This window comes from Panthera tigris, chromosome C1 (genome assembly GCF_018350195.1).
Source record: "Panthera tigris isolate Pti1 chromosome C1, P.tigris_Pti1_mat1.1, whole genome shotgun sequence".
NCBI classification, from domain to species: Eukaryota; Metazoa; Chordata; class Mammalia; order Carnivora; family Felidae; genus Panthera; species Panthera tigris.
Window position 1 is genome coordinate 152,537,491 of NC_056667.1, and position 20,450 is coordinate 152,557,940.

Genomic DNA, 20,450 nt, shown 5'->3' on the forward strand with positions numbered 1-20,450 from the left:
TTTACAACTTAGATAATAGGTCAGTTTTCTTAAACTTCCAAACGCATAATTATAATATAATTTATGTAATACAGAAGTATGAGGTATCAAAATGAATTTGCAAAATAAGCAAAGCTGTAAAGGGAAATTGTTTGTAATCACAATGAATTCAGTATTACTATTGATTTGATCATAAAATTAGCACAATCTCAAAAGATGCAAACAATGCATTCATTGATGGGGGAAGAAAAGAAAAAGTACTGTAAATCCCAACAAATGTAAGTCATGTCATAGAAGTTTTGGTGTCCAACCTTTTACACATACCTTTATGCCTTTATACACTGGCATACATTTTTTGACTTGTATTGGAAGGCATATATGCCAGTTTATTTCCTTCTTTATGAAGTTTTATTAAATGTGTTAGGTTTTTTTAAGTTTATTTATTTTTGAAAGAGAGAGAGTGGGCAGAGGAGGGGCAGAGAGAGAAAGCGAGTTAGAGAATCCCAAGCATGCTCCACACTCTTCAGTGCAGAGCCATGTGGGGCTGGAACCCACGAATCATGATAGCACTGAAAGCCTTAGCCTGTTTAGGCTGTTTTCTTGGATTAAGAAAAATCCTATCAGCGAAGGGTATAAGAAATAGAGGTGATGTAGCAGGTACCTGACTACTGTATTTAGGGTAAGGAGAAATAGGGCAGCAGTGTCAGGGCCTAGAGCTCTTAAATCCACACCTTGTAAGCAGTCATCTATTCTGCCAATTTTCAGGGTGTTCCCATCAATTTGCTGAAATAAATTCGATGACAGCAAGTAATGAGATTAGAGCTGGATTCCACCTAGAGGTGTCTAAATACCATGACCACTTGTAACTTGTATCTTGTTTGGTTACTAGAATTACAATCCCTTGAGAGGATTCTGAGTGGCCAAACTTGCCAGTGGATTTCTCTCAAAATGGTCTAGATTTAAACTCAGCATTATTCAATAATAACATCTGTCTCCTCTGGTTTACGAATGCATTAACCTGAGCATATCTTCCTAAAACTGCGTCCTCTACCTCTTTTTATTGATGCCCAAAGCACTTGGGTCGACTTTGTATTATAGTCAGGAGTTCAGGGAGAAAGATGTCAGTTAATCAACGTTTTATTTTGTTATTGTACTTCAGTGTTTCAAAAATCCTCAGAGAAGAAATACTAGGACTAGGCATCGCTATATGGTTAACACTAATCAAACCAAAAATCCACATAACAAAGCACTTTCATCTGTTAAAGGCCAATTTTGAAAGACAACAAAAGAATAATTTGATTATACTGGAGTTGGAAGAGACTTTTGTAAATTTAGTCACAAAATCTTATTGTACAGAGGAAAAGCCCAAGCCACAAAGTTCAATGGCTTGTTCTTCAAGGTAGACGACAAAGAAGACAATGAGAAAAATGACAACAAAGAAGAATATAAAAGACCTACTGGTAGATCCAAGACTATCTGTCAAAACAGACTGGGGCTTCTGCTGCCACAAAAGATTTCCTTTCTAGCCCTTCTCCAATGAGATCAGAACACACACACACACACACACACACACACACACACACACACATTTTACAACCTGGGTTATACCCTTGCAAGGTTTTTAAATTTCTCTCCCTGAGGCAACCTGTGCTTTCATTTCATTAACCCTATAATACTTTGAGATATCCTATAACCAAACCTTATTAGCGGTAATCCCTTCCTAATGACATTTCTTAAATGCCCAAAGAGAAGGGCCTAACTCAGTAATACATCTCAGATGAAAAAAGAGAAGATGAATCAGGAGAAATCAGACCTCAGGATAAAGTTAAAAGGACAGAGGATGGTGATAATCAAGGTTCTCCATGGTCAGTGATGAGAACAAAGAAGGGAGTGCAGGGGCAGGGTAGGAGAGTAGTAAACACGTATAGATTAACTGAGTTTAGGGCCCCCACCAAGGTAAAGCAGTAATCAGGGGAACAAACTGGGATCAACTCACTTCATCCCAGAAAGGGAGCCATGACTGTATGGCAGGCATTATCCAAGGGTCTCTGCTGTTTTACCACCAATGGCTCCAAGAAAAGAGGCCGCCTTCTCTCTGCTCTGGTCTCTGGTACAGAGAAAGGCATTTTCTTCCCCATGAGGTCACAAATATCATAGTGGTAGAAAGTCCAAGTGAGCTGTATACAACAAGAACTTGTAAAGAAGATTCCTGACGCTGATTATTTTAAATATTTTATTAATTCGGTATGCACTTCAGAGGGGCACAACTTTTGTGTACTAATAGATAAGACAGAGAAAGTCACACTGATTCCATAAATGACCTATTGTTCTTTGAATAGTATTATTCTTTAAATTTTAACAACTTTATCATGAGCACAGTTATTTACATTTGGGTCAGAGGTAAAGCTTGTAGAAACTTAAAAAGTAATGGCTCAGAGGATTTTCGAGAGCATTAAGTGAGTAATGTGTTTTGGTACCTTGTCTGAAACATTAGTAAGTGCTACATAAGCATTAGTCACTAATTTTGCTATTGTGATTACGACCCTTTGAAAATCTGATTAAAACTACCAGGGCAAAGTATATTTATATATGGGAAAGCCTTAGAAGGGGAAACATTATATTCAATTATATCCCACTGGTGCATTTCTCTACTGAATGAAACAAGTCATATTTTTGGAAATACAGACAGCTGTATCCTGTATATCAAACTAAAAATGCCATGGCAACCACTGTTCCTAAGCAATTGTAGAACTGTGTGTGTGTGGTTCTTTTTCTATATAATAAATACAAGTGGAAAGTGGCGGGGAAAATCAAATGTTGCATGATAACCTGGACAAAATAACACAAAGATGTATTTCTTAAAGATTATAAGGACATGCTCTGTTACAACAACCTTAATGACTCAGCATAAAACAACTAGGATTAAAACTCATTGAGCAAAGGGACTTCTGGGTGGCTCAGTCAGTTGAGCGTCCGACTTTGGCTCAGGTCATGATCTCACTGTTTGTGAGTTCGAGCCCTGCATCGGGCTCTGTGCTGAAGGCTCGGAGCCTGAGTCCTGCTTCGGATTCTGTGTCTCCCTCTCTCTCTGTTCCCTCCCACTCGTGCTGTCTCTGTCTCTCTCTCAAAAATAAATAAACGTTAAAAAAAAAAAAACAACAAAAAGCCTCATTTAGTGACACTAAGACCGAATATGTACTTGCACATTTTATAAACATATGATAATCTATCATCTTACCTACTTATAAACCATGATAAATATTAAGAGGCAAAATTGACCAGAAGATGAATGGCAAGCATTTCTTAAAAACAAATCATCTGTTAAAAAACGAACACTCTCAGTATTAAATTTCAGTTGCATAATACTGGATGACAAAGTATTTCCATTTCTCAATATCTGAGTGTTTGTCTGCACCAGAATGCAAAATGGGACCAAATGAACAGTTCAATCAAGATAATTCTTTATTGTGCTTCCAGCCAAAAGCCAATATCCTAACGAAAATGAGGTGCCATTCTGGTAGCCTGGGAAAAGCTGCTTTACTGCAGTGTCCACATTAACTCCAAAGGGTAATAAAACCATACCAAATGTGCAAAATTAAAGAATTCTCCAAAAGTTTCTGTGGCTTCTGTGGGCCAAGACTGTCCACAAATGGTGTCCAACTCTTCTTTCCCTTCTTTAAATGTAAAATACTCTTTAAATGGCTAATTTGTCAATAATATTAAGACGTCCTTTGGCCAACAGATTTTATTAAGTGTGCTTTCCACAGAAACTTGGTCAGAGAACATGGTGCAGACACTGGATTTCTGAACGTTTTAAATTTAAAGTTTATTTATTTATTTTGAGAGAGACTGAGAGTGTGAGAGGGAAAAGGACAGAGAGAGAGGGGGACAGAGAATCCTAAGCAGGCTCCATGCTGCCAGCACAGAGCCTGATGCGGGGCTCAAACTCATGAACTGTGAGGTCATGACCTGAGCTGAAATCAAGAGTCAGATGCTTAACTGAGCCACCCAGACACCCTTGAACTTACTTTCAATCTCAGAATTGTAAGTCATTTTCAATTTAAGTAAATGTCATTGCATTTCTAACTTTTGTCATGTGTGAAATAAATGACAATCTATATAAATAACTATATACATGTTATCTTATTGTAAATAACCATACACATTTATACAGTAATACGTGAGATACGGTTTAGGTAAACGACAGCAGGAGGCTACCATTACATATGTTGTTGCAAAAATAGCCTTTCAAATCTTTATTCACAAAATATCCGAAAAGATCTGAGAAAAACTGCTCAAAAATTTCTAATTGGGTAGTTTTCCTCTGCAAATGAACACTTCCATAGAAGACAGTATGTTCACCTTTTATAAGGAAAATGACACAAGGTTTGAAATGAAAAAGAGTACAAAGAAATTTAGGGACATGAAAAAACACACTGTAGCAATGACAGTAAACTATCTCTTCTTTAAGATACATTCTTTATGTGGATAAACTAATTGTAGTTGCAAAAATGTTCCAAGAAATAGGTTAGGATAAACTATTTTACTAACTTGGATCTTCATTGAATCCTCTTTGTAAACTGCACAATCAGTTGCCAAAATTAGCTTAGAAAATCAACAGCCTTTTATGTGAAGAGTTTCAGTTTAAGCTCCAAAATCACTATCCAATACTTTAATTTGCCAGTATTGAGAAATGCTTTAGAGAAATGAGACAAATTATTAAATGCTGACAGCCAAAAAGCATGAAATAGATGTGAGGGGAAAATTTTTTTCCAAGCTACAAGTAGACTGACTTATCCATAAACCTAAGGCAAACATAAGATCGACTACTTAAAATAAGGCTAACATGAAGTGAAAGCTCAAAATGAATAAAACAGTTAATTACAAATCACTTTGGCATGTATTATTGTTATTTACCTCTAGTTCTATTTGCTTGCACTTCACAAAAGTATGTATTTGCTATTTCTAATAGAAGGTAACTATTTCCAATAATTTCTTTCTACTTTATTAAAGGATGCTTTGGGGGAAAAAATGTGTAAAAATGAAAACGTTATAGGTCTGTTAAACAGCGCACCCTTGTGGTCTATTCTGATTCCTGAACAATAAAAATTACAGGATAAGAATATATCCAAAATTCTTCAGGGATTTGAAAATAATTTTTTCCAGTACAAATCAAAGCCACACTGAGATACCACCTCACACCGGTCAGAGTGGCTAAAATGAACAGATCAGGAAACTATAGATGCTGGCAAGGATGTGGAGAAACGGGAACCCTCTTGCACTGTTGGTGGGAATGCAAACTGGTGCAGCCACTCTGGAAAACAGTGTGGAGGTTCCTCAAAAAATTAAAAATAGATCTACCCTATGACCCAGCAATAGCACTACTAGGAATTTACCCAAGGGATACAGGAGTGCTGATGCACTGGGGCACATGTACCCCAATGTTTATAGCAGTGCTTTCAACAATAGCCAAATTATGGAAAGAGCCTGAAAGTCCATCAACTGATGAATGGATAAAGAAGATGTGGTTTATGTATACAATGGAATACTACTTGGCAAGGAGAAAGAATGAAATCCTGCCATTTGCAGCAACGTGGATGGAACTGGAGGGAATTAAGCTAAGTGAAATAAGTCAGTCAGAGAAAGATATCACATGTTTTCACTCATATGTGGATCTTGAGAAACTTAACAGAAGACCATGAGGGAAGGGAAGGGGAAAAAATAGTTACAAACAGAGAGGGAGGGAAGCAAACCATAAAAGACTCTTAAAAACTGAGAACTGAGGGTTGATGGGGGGTTGGGGAGAGGGGAAAATGGGTGATGGGCATTGAGGAGGGCACTTGTTGGGATGAATGGTGGGTGTTATATGGAAGCCAGTTTGAGAATAAATTATATTAAAAAAAAAAAAAAGGAAAATAATTTTTTCCAGGTATTTTTTTCCCAGCCTGCTATTACTTTCAATCATCAAAAACAATGCCTTTTTAAAGTTTCAAATTTAAAACTAAATTAAAATAGATATAAAATGTCTGTAGTAATATGACTTTTTTATTTTAAATTTAAAATGAGCAGTAAAAGGGCATGTGGGTGGCTGTCAGTTAAGCATCTGACTCCTGATTTCAGCTCAGGTCATGATCTCACAGTTCATGAGTTTGAGCCCCGCGTCCGGCTCTTCGCCGACAGCATGGAGCCTGCTTGGGATTCTCTCTCTCTCTCTTTCTCTCTCTCTCCCTCTCTCTCTCTCTCCCTCTGCCCCTACCCCCGTGTGTGCACACACTCTCTCTCTCTGCATCGTTCTCTCTCAAAAATAAATAAATAAACTCTAAAAAGTAATTTAAAATAAGCAGTAAAATAAGCAAAATGTTAAATTGCCTGAATATTTGCATCTGGCTATACAATTTCAATTTGGGGTCAATTTATTTTTATGCCCAATGTAACGTACACTGAATTTTTGTTCTCGGTCCTTAAGCTTTCAATACAACCTTGCCAAAATTCCAGATTTTCTGTACAAGGTTCAGAAACCAGGAATTACTGGGCCAATTACTCTAAAAGTAAATTTAAGAAATTTTTAAATTATCCAAGTACTTTTGAAAATTTACCATATGTATACATGAAATACTAAAATTTTGTGATAGTCTGTGTGACAGTAATTCTCATTGTATATACGACACTTGGCTGTATGAAAGTTCAAATTAAAGGTTACTTATTAATTCTCTTAAAACACCTATTATGTTACAATATTTTGCTGGGGAACACAATTCTTGCCCTTCTGTTGTGAAGAGGAAAAGGGAAAAACTAACAATGCTATAAACTTTAAACAATAAAATAACACTAACGTTTATCTTCAGAAGATGGGGCACTTACCCTATATTGTGTTATGGCCACCAATGGAATATTACGCAGTCTTTAAAAAGAGGAAGGCCGTTATGTATTAATAAGGATTTCCAAGATATATCATTCACTACTAAAAAGTGAGGTGTAACACAGTGCATGCAGTGTATGACTAAAAAAAAAAATCATGTGTAGCACAAATATTGGCTTGAATATGAATAGGTCATGTCTGGAAGGATACACAAGAAACTGTTATCAGTGGTTGCCTCCAGGCAGAAGAATTTGGCTGAGGTCAGGGTAAGGAAGGAGAATCTTCACTCCATTCTCCTTTTTATCTTTAGAAATATGTATCATTTAAATATACAACCTACGCATATATATAAATAAAGACAAAATATAAATTCACAGGAGAGACAAATTCAGAGAAAGTAAGATCACCCTTCTGGAATCTTTAGAAAATTCTCTATGAAATGAGTGAAACCACAGGTATAATTTGAATGGATAAATAGGAATGAAGAAGAGAACACCAGGCTCACTATGCTAAAAGAATAGGAAATAGGCTTCTGCACAAGCAATGAGTCAAATCTTATGGTTAGAGTTGAAAGCATACTGGAAATGATGAGGAATTAAAGTTTAAAACAAAACTACATTTCTGCACAGCAAAGGACACCATCAACACAGTGAAAAGGCAACCTATGGAAATGGGAAAAATATTTGTAAACCAAATATCTGATGTGGGGTTAATATCCAAAATATATAAAAACTCATGCAACTCGTTTGCAAAAACAATAAACAATGCAATTTGAAAATGGGAAGGGGAACTGAATACACATTTTCTTGAGGAAAATATACAAATGGCCAACAGGTACATGAAAAGGTGCTCAACATCACTTATAATCAGGGAAGCACAACTCAAAACCACAATGAAATATCACCTCATCTCTCCTAAAATGGCTGTCATCAAGAAGAGATTTGTGCTGGCAAGGATGTGGAAAAAAGGGAATCCTTGCGCACTCTTGGTGGAAAAGTAAAATGGTATAGCCACTATGGAAAACAGTACAGAGGATGTTTTTAATAATTAAAAATAGAACTAGCATATGATCCAGCAGTCCCATTTCTGCATATGTATCTAAAGGAAATGAAAATGGTATCAACAATATACCTACAGTCTCATGTTTACTGCAGCATTATTCACAATGGTCATAATATGGGAACAACCTAAGTGTTCATGTATGGATAAATAGATACGCAGTACATACATACAATGGAGTATTAGGGAAAGAAGGAAGCCTGCCATTTGCAACAACACGGATGGACCCTGGGGTATTACATTAAGTGAAATAAGCAAGAGAGAGAAAGACAAACAATGGATGGCATCATTTATATGGGGAATCTAAAAGACAGAAAGAGAGAGTAAAAAAAGGCTGACTGAGAAAAAAATCAGGAGAGGTTGGTAAAAGGGGACAAACTTTCAGCTATTAGAAGAATAAGGTCTACAGATCTAATGTAAATAATGGTGACTATGGTTAATACTGTATGATATAATCAGAATTCATTAAGGGAATAGAAATTAAACATTCTTATCAAAAAAAATATGTGAGGTGATGGATGTGTTAATTAAGTAAATGGTAGGAATTCTTTCACAATGTGTATGTATTTCAATTCACCACAATGTACACTTTAAATTATCTTGTAATTTGCTCTGTCGATTATACTCCAACAAAACTGAAAAGAAACAAAAGTAGAACTGTCCTCTCCCCCAAATTGTGATTGGTTTGTAGAGGGCCTTGAATGCCTAGAAAATAACAGCCAGTTATCAAAGTTTCTGAACTAAGAAGACATGTTAAAGTACTGGTCTTCTCCTTACTCTGCACCCTGGACTTCTTTCTCTCTCTCTCTTTTCAATAAATTTTTTTAATGTTTAACTATTTTTAAAAAAGACAGAGACAGAGCATGAGCAGGGGAGGGGCAGAGAGAGAGAAACACAGAATCTGATGCAGGCTCCAGGCTCTGAGTTGTCAGCACAGAGCCCAGCATGGGGCTTGAACCCACGAACCATAAGATCATGACCTGAGCCGAAGTCAGATGCTTAACCAACTGAGTCACCCAGGCACCCCTGCACCCTGAATTTTTCTAAGGCATGACTTCAGGAGAAGGAATGAAAGAAAGGGACAAGGAAAGATAAGGAAGGGAGACTGAATGAAGGGCTCACTAAACAAAACATCAAAAATGATCCTGAGCTTTTAAATCTGGGAGAACAAAAACAAGCTTTATCTCCAATATGCTGATTTCCAGGTAGTGATGAGTGAAGAAACAACCGTGAGTTCAATCTGCAACTGAAGAAAATACTGGGATTGGAATCACAGAGTTGATGTGTTCATTTCCCAGGGCTGCTGTAACAATTTACCACGACTGAGGGGCTAAACACAACAGAAATGTATTCCTTCACAGTTCTGGAGGCCAGAAGTCTGAAATCAAGCTGTCGGCAGGACCATCTCTCTCTCTGAAAGTACTAGGGGAGAATCCTTCCTTGCCTCTTCCAGCTTCTGGCTTTCCTTGGCTTATGGCAGCATAACAATAGTCTTGGTCTGCATTATCGCATGACCTTCTCCTTTTTTGTCTCTGTGCATGTGTCTCCTCTCTTATAAGAACACGAGTCATAGGAATTGGGCCCAGACTAAGTCCACCATGATTTTATTTCTAGATCCTTGACTTGGACATATCTTTTGAGGGGACACTATTCAAACCACTGCAGTTGAGAACTCAACAAAGAACACGTTTTCTTTGAAAGAGTATGGTAAATATAGGTGAAGACCATAAATTCAGGTACCTCCAAATTTAGAAAATGGGTAGAGGAAGTGGTGGTAAGAAATAGAGGTGAAATATAAAAAGAGAATCAGGACCAAGAAAAAGAGAAAAAATCAAGACCACGGGGTGATTTAGCACATCAAATATGGTGAAGTAAAGGAAATAAATGCTGAGATGCCTAGGAAGGCATGATTGTGTGTGTGTGTGTGTGTGTGTGTGTGTGTGTGTGTGCACGCGCACACACACACACACACACACATCCCGAACCACGGCATAATTGTTAAGAATTTTGTAATGAATAAATAAAAAATGGTTCTTCAGCTTCTCTAGGGAGAAACAAATAATTCTGGGTCATACTGAACAATACATCAAAGAACTCCCCAGATGTCCAGATCAAAAGAAAAAATAATTAGAAAATTATATAAAGATGTCCAGTCTGCCAAAGGCAACATACCAAAAAAAAGAAAGAAAGAAAAAAAAATTACTTAACATGGGATCATCAACTGGTCAAAGACCAGAGGGTGAGAATCAAAAGAAATGGCTTTTGGTGAGGCCACTGGAAGCACAGTCTAGAATGTTGAGAGGCAGACTATTAGAAAGACAACGTAGGCCTCTTCAGGATCCAAGCACAAGGAAGTTTACTGGAAGAGAATGGATGAGGTCATTTGGAATAAAGATTTGTGAGCAGGGGCTAAGATTTATTTCTACACAAAGAAAAAGACAGACATCGGTAACTACTCAAAAGTATAATAATTTACACCCTTGTAGTATAGTTCTATGATAATTAAAATTTTAAAACAATCCTAAAAGTGCTACGTTTTAAATGACTTACTATGAAGAAATGCAGAGGAGTTCCAGCCACAAAATGCAGTCTTTGGGGACACTGACTTTGCCTCTGCTTATCTCACTCAGGTTTCAATCTCTGCTTCTTGTTCATGCCCGGGCAGGCCATCACCTTCACATTCCCACACCTTTGAATGTGGTTCCTCTTGCCTGACTAAGGCACACCCACACAGATGTTAATCCTGAACCCAAAAATCACCTCTTCCGTAACACTTCACCCAATTACCTAGCAGTTCCTTTGCAAAACTTTGTAGCAAATGATTTTATCATTTGAAAAAATAACTATTCTCCTGATTCATAAGGTGAGATTTTTTTTTACCACAGACATTAGATAAGAAAATCTTTATAGAAATAAGAAGACAGCTGAATAGATGATTTTCTAAAGAGCTACTGAATTTAAGCATTTTTTGCTTCATTTCTACCCTGATTTCTATTTACATTCTAAAGGCATTTAGTTTATAAATTACAATTAAAAACTATGGTTAAAATTTTTAAAGTTAAGAAAGCATAGAAATGTTTATTAGTTGGTTGGGAAGTGTTAATTTACCTAACCATTGAGTTTACTAAACTTCCAAGGGGAAATAAAACCCTTCAAGTAGATATAGGAAAAGTTCTCAGTGTCTCATATATCTCAAAATAAAATTTGCTCTCAAGGTTACTTAAATCGTTCGTCTGATTACAAGCAACAAAATATACAGTCTCATGTTCAATCCCCTTTGCTTAAAACTTCATTTACAGTCCACATGAATAAAGCAAGGAACGTACGTATTTTATAGCTATGAAAAGTAGTTTGCAGGAAAACCACATGTTGCAGGAAAATGTGGGAGTGAACAGAAGCAAAGACACACCTAGAACACTGATTTGAACATAAAGAGTATAGAAAAGAACTGAAATATATTCTCTATAAAAAGACACTTTTTAATTTTTATTTCTTTAACTATAAAGTGTCTATCTACCAAAAAAGTATCAGGAATTCCCCAAGAGAATCCCAGAGTCAGGTCAAGAAGATACATCTAGTTACAAACCCACGAATGCCACATAAAGGTCTTGTTGCTATTTAAAAAAAAAAAAAGTTCAAAAATAAGTATTTGCATTCCCAATACATGCATTCAGCAAGCGCCTCTGGTTGGGCCTTAGTTAGTCAGGACTTTAAAGTTTATGGATGATTTATTTGCTTGAATATGAAAGCTACTTAAAATTGACACATTTATTCTTTACAGCATCACAGAACTGTACATAATCTCTTCCCAGGGCCAATGTTACTAATAACATGTTATTCATCTTATCACATATTAGTAACTTAGTGACCGTATTAGTAGATGAGGTGGAAAAGGACAAGTAAGAGGAAAAATAGATGGCCCCCTGCCCCATCCTAAAAACACAAAACAAAACAAAATTACGCACCTTATCTGTTTCATCCACACTCAAGGATTTCACTACACAAGAAGCTGGCCTCTCCTGGATGTGAGCAAGGTCCTGCGGGGCGCTCTGAGACACTGGCATTGGAGGCAGTGGAGCCCGCCTCTTCTTGGGTGCATCCGATGGCAGGGTGTTTGAAATGTATGGTTTGGAAATGGTATTGGACCTAGTAAAAGCCGGGCGATGCTTACTTACTAGAGGAGTTGCAGGAGCACTTGCAGTCTGACAAAGAATGAAAAGGCAAAATCTATAGGTAATTTCAAGATAAAAAGCACATGCAATTAAAAAACAGATGAGAAGAATCTGAGAAAACATTGCATAAGAAAACTTTTACCTGTTCCCGCTTTTTCTTACTGCGTTGAAAAAAGCTGAAAAAACCTTTATTGTCTTTCTCCTTCATAATGTCTAGGTTTTGTGATATTTGGCAGGATTCTAAAATAGAAGAAAAGGCTCTTACTTTTGTACATGGAGTTGTATATGTTCACCTCCAAGTTTTCCCTTGAAAAGCTTATCAAGTGATAAAAGCTACTAATTATGATTGACTATGAACCATGCACTCTGCTTATTCAATTCTCAAAGCAGATGTAAATTTAGTATTATTGTTCCTATTCCAGAGCAGAGCAATCTGAAGATTAGAGAAACAAACATACATACTTGGGGCCAACAATCAAGAAATGACAGAGCTAGGACATAAACTCAATTCTTTGTGACTCAGAGTCTGTGTTCTATGCACAATTACCAACATCTCAGAAGTAAAATGGACACTTTGAATTAAATGAGATACGAGGCTGTTATCATACAGTTTGAATTTTTATTTTATCTCAGAGCTAAACAGTTATGAAATACTGTATTCTCCAAAACATGATTCATTAGTACTTTATTAAGTGTTTCAAAACATTATTTCTTTAATCTGATGGTTCTCAATGAAGGGGCAAGTTTCCCCACTCCTGTCCCCCAAGAACACTGGATAATGTCTGGGGACAATTTTAGTTGTCACAACTGAGGTAGGGCAGGAGGACGTGCTACCAGCATCTACTGGGTAGAGGCCAGTGATGCTGAGCACACTACAATGCACAGGACAGCCCCCCAACAACAAAGGGTTATCCGGGCCCAAATGTCAATAGAGCCAAAATTAAGAAACCACATTTTAATCAGAATGGTAAATGTCCACCCTCATGATTGCATATTAACATTCCATTTTTCCAAAAAGTATTTCCTAATGTCAACTAAAAAGGTCTACAAACAATGACAAATCTAGTAGTGCTGAGGAACCCTGGCCCAGATAGTCTCTAAATACCATTTCCCACTAAAAGAGGACCACAACTGCATACAAATGGTTGATTCTTTGTGATATCAAGGATTGTAAACATTAGTCTGGAATATCTAGTCACATTAGACAGAAAGAAATCAGAGTCAAAGGGGGTCATTTTAAAAGGGTGCAGGAACCAATCTGACATGGTTTTTACTGACCAAAGTCAGGACAACTTGGGCATCATACGAATAACTGAATAAATTGAAACATTTTGCATACATTTAATTCCATGCATTTATAATGATACTGAAGAAAATAACATCCTCACTGTTTACCTTAGGGTACTGCTAAGGAACCAGTCTGTTATGTTAAAAACTGATGAAGGAAAAGAGTCACACTTTTTTTCATGCCTCTTCTGAATGAACTCTACCCAGGTAGACAAGCTGATATGGGGAAATTTGCTGTTTCAGAAATATCTCATCTCAATTAATAACTAAAGGAATATTTGCAGATTATGATTATTTTCCAACTCCTAATCAAGATTTAAGCAATGATTATTGATGGCTAACATCAAAAATGGTTAACTTGCAGGGCACCTGTCTGGCTTAGTCGGTAGAGCATGCAACTCTTGATATTATGGTCCTGAGTTTGAGTCCCACATTGGGTGCAGAGACAACATACATACATACATGTGACTCGCTATTACGTGGCTGCTGCTGAAAGTACATAATACCACCTATGAAGTATTCTTGCTGAAAATATCTCACCCAAATCTGATCAAGTCTCTAGGTTTAATAATCAATGTAGAGGAAATAGAGATGACCAAGACGCATGTTTAATTGCACCAGAGGATGCAATCAGCAAAATTCTGAATGTGGGAAACTCGAGAAAACAGAAGACCCGGTTTCTTCAACAAATGACTTGCAAATTAAAAAAAAAGAGAGAGAGAGAAAAACATGGAATGGGGAATCTGTCAGTTTCAAAAAACATTTCTACTAAGGAGCACATATGTATTTTATGGTAAATCACAATATAATTTCAGTGACATTTGAGACATAGTACCATATATTGAAATGGTCTAAACCACAACTTAGAGGTAAATGTATAGTCTTAAATACATTTAAATCTTAAATACATACCTCTTTCTTAGGACTAAATGCATAGTCTTTTTATTTAAAAGATATGTTTAAGGGGGCACCTGGGTGGTTCAGTCGGTTGAGTGTCCAAGTTCAGCTCAGGTCATGCATGATCTCATGGTTAGTGGTTCGAGCCCCACGTCAGGCTCTGGGCACACAGATTCCTTGTCTCCTTCAGATTCCATATCTCCCTCTCTCTCTGCCGCCCCCCTCCCCCACCCGCTTACACTCTGTCTCTCCCCCAAAATAAACATTAAAAAAATAAAAAAAAATAAAAAAGATGTTTAAAAATAAATTATGACAAAATAGGGGCCACTCCAAGAAAGTAGAGATAGTTAATGACAATAAATATATTAATCCAATATGCCTCAATAACACATTAAAGGAGAATTATATTTCTCAAATGAAAACTTCATAAATCTGATGCTTGAAACATTAAGTAAGTAGTACGCTCTGTACAATGAGTTTACTGACAATACTAATAATGAGTGGATAGCACTTTACGGTTACAGATTTTTCACATGCCTAATTTCTTTCCTATAACAATCCAGTGAGGTAGGTATCACAAATTATCATTCTGAGCCCTTTTTCTAAGTTAGAGAATGTAAAGAAAAGGAAGCAGAATCTAGTATCTATTCAAAGATATGTATAATACCTTTGACTTTTCCTTTTTTTTTTTTTTTAGAAATGCTATTTCATCTTAAGATAGACTTTTCTGCTAATTGAATGTAGACATACAATTAAACTGAGGTGGAACAGTAGATAGAAAATTCACATGGCGGTACAGTGCAATCAATATAACCAAATTATTTCTTAAAGCAATTTCTAGGCACTTTGCCATTCTCCATACTACTTAACCTAAGTCTTCACTTACAGCTCTATGGAAGAGATCACCACGAGTCAGAGTTAAACACTAAGAAACACAAGGGGTTCAGCTTACTTAGAAAAACAACTCAAAAACACTGTAGTTTCCTGTTTCCAGAAGAGAGACTCTAAATAACTGCATACAAAGTTCTAAGACTTCTGATAATATCAGACAAAATTAGCAGGCAGTGGCATTTAGAGCATTTCTGTTGATCTTGTGGATTGTGACACTGTAAAATGAGCTTTCTTAATTTTCCTAGTCCAATCTCTTAAGGTTAAATTCACAACTTTTAATACCCTGAATAAACCACATATTTTCTGGGCTTGGAAGGGATATCACAAACCAATGCATTAAACACCTCCAAAATGAGGCAACAAGACTATGGAATTTGCTTTGGGTTGTGTATGTAGAGAATGGCTAAGGTAGAAGCGAAAGCTATGTTTAAGTACTAGGATGTTGCTACTGGAAAAAAGCCCATTTTTTCCCCCAATCTATTATTATAGAAGTGGAAGGTGAGATCCCGACAGATAAAAAGCTATTCACCCTATCAACTTGCTAAATGAGTTTGACAGCTAATGCAGTTTCAGAATTTAAATGCCTATCCCCTGATTATTAGCCAATGTATGCTTTATGATCATAACAATTTTCAGCTCCTTTGATTAGCGTAGTCTTTATGATAGCCACTAATAACAAAGAATCACAACATTACTTACATAGACTAATTCTTGGGACTGAGAGGCTTACTGTGCTATAGGAAAATTGAAAGTGGTAAAGAAAGAAGATTCCAATAACACATAATGTTTCTTAAGTTTCTTTTATTAAGTTTCTTATTTTTTGTAATACGTTTATTAGGTTTCTTTTTTTTTCAGTAGAGTGGTAATTATTATAGTAATAAATTTTCTGAGTCTATCCTTTTTTAATGGAGGAAAAAGGCTTCCAGACTTTATTATTATAGGCTAATTTTTAATAAAGTTTTCCTCTATGAAAGTAATACATTCCCATTATAAAATTCTGCACTATAAAGAAAAGGTTGAAAAAAATTACCCATAGCCCTACCAAAAGGTAACCAGTATTAAAATTTTTTATGTACTTCATTTCAGAAATTTCATGTAAAAATTTTTTTACATACTGTATTAAACTCATTTAAATGCTTTAAAAGCTAATTTTAGCATAAGTATTTTCCATGTTATTATAAAATATTCACAATTTAACACTGCAAAAATTTTCAATAATGAATATGCCCTGGTTATAATGTAAATAATCTGAGATCCTTTCTTGGTATCACCAAACTATCACCAATTGAACTTAATATATAAACCAGAAAAATCGTTTTTTCTTATATGAGAATCAAAAATATGTTTCTCACATTCTTAGGATGATATTAATTTTTAAGCAGTTATTGAAATGTAATTATTATATTAATTTCAGAAATCAAAGGTTGGGGGGGGTTCTTAATTTAAGGAAATGAGAGCCAAAAGTTTTCTTACAGAATGTACACATTAGTAATGTTAAGAAAACAGGTAAATTAGAAGCTTATTTTTAGTTTATCCAATAAAAATAGAGATTTCATGTTATAATTTTTTTTCTACTTATTCATATGTCTTACCTTGTAAAGATGACTTATTGGAGGCAGTAACAGAAGTGGCTACAGAAGGAGGGGGTAAAAGAGGGTAAATTGACTGTAAAGATGATGTTTGTTCAAGTATAAAACACCACTGAGTTGAAATAGCTGTCTATGGATTATATAAATCCACAATTTGAGGATGAAATTTGAAGTGCTCCATGCACAGGGGATGTAAGTAATCATCCTTCACTAAACTTTTATTTCCTGTGAAACACATGTTGAATAAATAAGCTTGCATTTATCTATTAGCATAGAAACCAACATAACCTAAGATCTCCAAATTTTAATACGTTAAATTATTTCTACAGATTAACACTGCCAGTTATTTTTATTTAGAAAAGTTTTGGAGTTAGATTTTTTTATAAGCCAGTTGATTTTGGGAGAACCTAGAAAAAAAATCTTTCCAGAAACTTATAAATTTGAATGATAATTAAGACTCAGGCAAAACGTGGTGAGTCTACAGTAATTCACACTTGATTAAAAAAACAATGAATTTAAATGTAAATTTTTATTTTCTGTTTAAATCTCAAAGCCACAAAGAATTAAGTTAAATCCCACCAAAAACTATTCACAGGTTGATGAAAAAGTGTAAAATGTGAATCACAAAGAAGAAAGATAAGTTTTTGTTCTAATTTCAAAAACTGAAATCAAGTTAAATTTTATTACATTTTCTCTTATTACCAATGACATGTATTGACCTCTATTTACAGGATCCATGAACTTGTCATTATGAACTTCAGAAACTCTATTCACAAACACAATACATGCGCTTACATGAACTGTCAAGTGTATAAAACAAAGAGTCTTCCTTACCTCTGCTGACATCCATGGCATATAATTCTCTTAGTCCCAGGTCATTAAGAGATTTTGTCAAATCAAGGGGCTCCTGAGATTGATAATCCTTCAACAACAGTGTATGCAGTGGATCAAACTCACATTTGCTGCATATAATGGGGGCAAGTTCTTGAAGTGGTGCATGTGGGCTAACTCTCACTATTGTCTTCTGCGTTTTCTTAAAATTGATCACGACTCTCACAGTTTTCTGAAACACAGAATAAATCCATAGTTATTACCATAATTTATTTACTAAAACATTCCACAATGATATCTATAATAAAGAGATAATCTATAATTATATAGTCTTACAATAAACAGTAATTTTCTATTTTTGTGTAAAATTGTTTTTTTTTTTTGTCCTGAAGCATATTCTTAAAAATAATTTGTTTATTAAGTAACCTAGATTAAATTCATAGCCCTTGTAAGGTATAAGTTAGTTTTACATTCAAGAGGGAACATAAAATACTATTGATATTTTGTTTTGTTCCCTAACACGTTTATAAGTGAGCAAACACCCATAATAATAAAGAGTTGCACATGTTCTATTTTTTGTTTCAGCTGAAGAATATTTATCTAGTGGTTTGCCAGTTGTTTGGATGAAAAAAGTGGTGTTTGGGTTAAAATATAGAATTTTGTACTTCTCTCTATTGGAAATAAGACAAATGAGATAATCCATATAAAAAGTTTAGCATAGGTCTGGCACATAAATTATGAACAAATAAACATTAGCTATTGCGATTACCTGTTGTCACTATTATTTGACAATTAAGATATCTAGTTATAATTAAAATTATTGAAAAGATTCTAAACATATCATTTTAATGTAACTGAATTTATTCCTGTATATAAATGGGATTCAGAAACATGTTACCATGCTAAATCTACAGTTTGTAGATTCTCAAAGCTTAACATGTATTCATTAAACTATAACACAATGTATAATCCCATGCTATAGCACAAATATTTCCACCTAGATACATACGTATCTAGATGGAAAATAGTCCAATGTCCTAATTAATTCTTAATGTTAATATTTTATATAATACAAATGTTTTAATACTGTAAGGGAATTCTTAAATTTTTAATAAAAAGCTACATAACAATATGAAGAAAATGTGAGAATATATACACTCAAGTCATATGTAAATAAACTATGAATTTAATATATAGACTTTTATATATTCCCCGAAGTTAAAATGGTTGATGTTCCTAATGAAAAAATAGTTCTTGAAACTCAAAAAATTCTATCCCTATTGCTTACAGAAACAGAACAATTTTGTAAACAAAGAATTGTTAGAATCATCATGGTTAAAAACTTTTGAGAGCAAAAAAAAATTCTGCTTAAAATCCATATAATACAGAAAACTGAGTCATTATATAGCTCAAATTAACAATTTAGAATAAGTAAAACCACCACTTACCAAGTACAGAGAAGCCAAAAAATATTTTAATTCTTAAATAAATTTTCATTAAAAGATTCTAAAACCTTCCTCTTTTTGAAAAAGTTAGTTAAAATGTAGATAATTTATAATTGTCAGATTCTGATATGGTCCTAGAGATCACTTTAGAGCATCTAAAATCTAAAGTATTCCTCAAATTCTAGTTAATCCAAAGATCAATAACTAAATGAATCCTAAACAAAGTGGCCTAGGCAAACAAGATAGCCATGCTCACATCAAATTAAACAGAAAGTCCATTTTTATTTCATTTGAAATAAATACAACCTTCAGTTAATGACTGAAAAATCAATTTAGTATTTTTGCCAGAAGACATCAAAATCTACAGTGATGTTCTTACCTCTGGTATTATAGGTGTAGGTTTTTTCTTATCCAAAACTTTTGGCTTTAAAATGACTTTCTCCACCTCCAACATTCCTATTGGTGTGTTTGGCTTAAATTTAATGGGGTTGTTTTCAGCTGACTGCAGATCAATTGTGTAACTTGATGGGTTTAAGTGATACTGTGCACAGAGGAATATCAACAAGTCCATCATAGGTTTACTGTAAAACAAAAATAATACTGATCTCATAAGTGCATAAAACAATTTCATTAAATGTTAAAGTTATTATTATCCCTAGCATTTTTCTTAGGGCCTCGTTTTCAGTAGATAAAACAAGGCTATAAAAGAGTATGTGTGAAAGGAACTTAAAAATCTAACTGCAAGATTTTTTTCCCCCACTGCAGAAGGTGTGTACCTGGAGGAGGTGTATTCCTGCAGGAAGTGTATGCCTGGACTCCAAGCATCTCTCTAACTATAAGATATTTAAGTGGAAAAAATTATAATAGTTAAAAAAATCCTGATTAATATTCAAGAGAGCTTGGGTCCTAGTGCTGGTTTAAAAATTACCTATATTTTTTATCTGCCAAGTTGTCATCGTATTATACATTTTAAGAGAAGAGAAGTCCTTTCCTTACCCAAGAGTACCTTGCTAGATGCTCCTTCACAATATTATTTTGAATACCAGCAGTCTTTTGCTTATGAACTGGTTATGCTCCAAAGAGCTCATAAAAACGAAGCATTAGGAACAACAACCACCCCAGGGTGCCTGGCTGTCTCAGTGAGTAAAGCATGTGACTATTGATTTGGGGTCATGACTTCAAGCCCCATGTTGCACAAAGAGCTTACTTAGGAAGGAAGGAAGGAAGGAAGGAAGGAAGGAAGGAAGGAAGGAAGGAAGGAAGGAAGGAAGGAAGGACCACTACCACCACCCTTTGGGCTTTAGAAAGCACAATGAGTATCTACATGAAGAAGCCCACAAAATTCTAAAGAAGTGTATAGTACAGATTTCTTAATTCATTCAAATAATATTTAATATATTCTAGGCCCTGGAGACACAATACAAGTGTTAACAGTATATCT

General features: G+C 35.1%; 1 protein-coding gene across 5 annotated transcripts in view; it reads right to left on the reverse strand.

Annotated features, from left to right (window-relative positions):
* COBLL1 (cordon-bleu WH2 repeat protein like 1) overlaps window positions 1–20,450 on the reverse strand; it is a 168,339-nt gene that overhangs the window by 31,503 nt on the left and 116,386 nt on the right. For 3 of the 5 annotated variants that reach the window (XM_042994578.1, XM_042994577.1, XM_042994580.1), the window contains 5 exons: window positions 19,389–19,590; window positions 17,568–17,796; window positions 16,737–16,775; window positions 12,212–12,309; window positions 11,863–12,099 (listed from right to left, as the gene is read on the reverse strand). In XM_042994578.1, coding sequence (XP_042850512.1) covers window positions 11,863–12,099; window positions 12,212–12,309; window positions 16,737–16,775; window positions 17,568–17,796; window positions 19,389–19,590 — 805 coding nt within the window. The remainder of the gene's footprint in view (window positions 1–11,862; window positions 12,100–12,211; window positions 12,310–16,736; window positions 16,776–17,567; window positions 17,797–19,388; window positions 19,591–20,450) is intronic. The other 2 variants (XM_042994581.1, XM_042994579.1) reach the window with 1 other exon arrangement.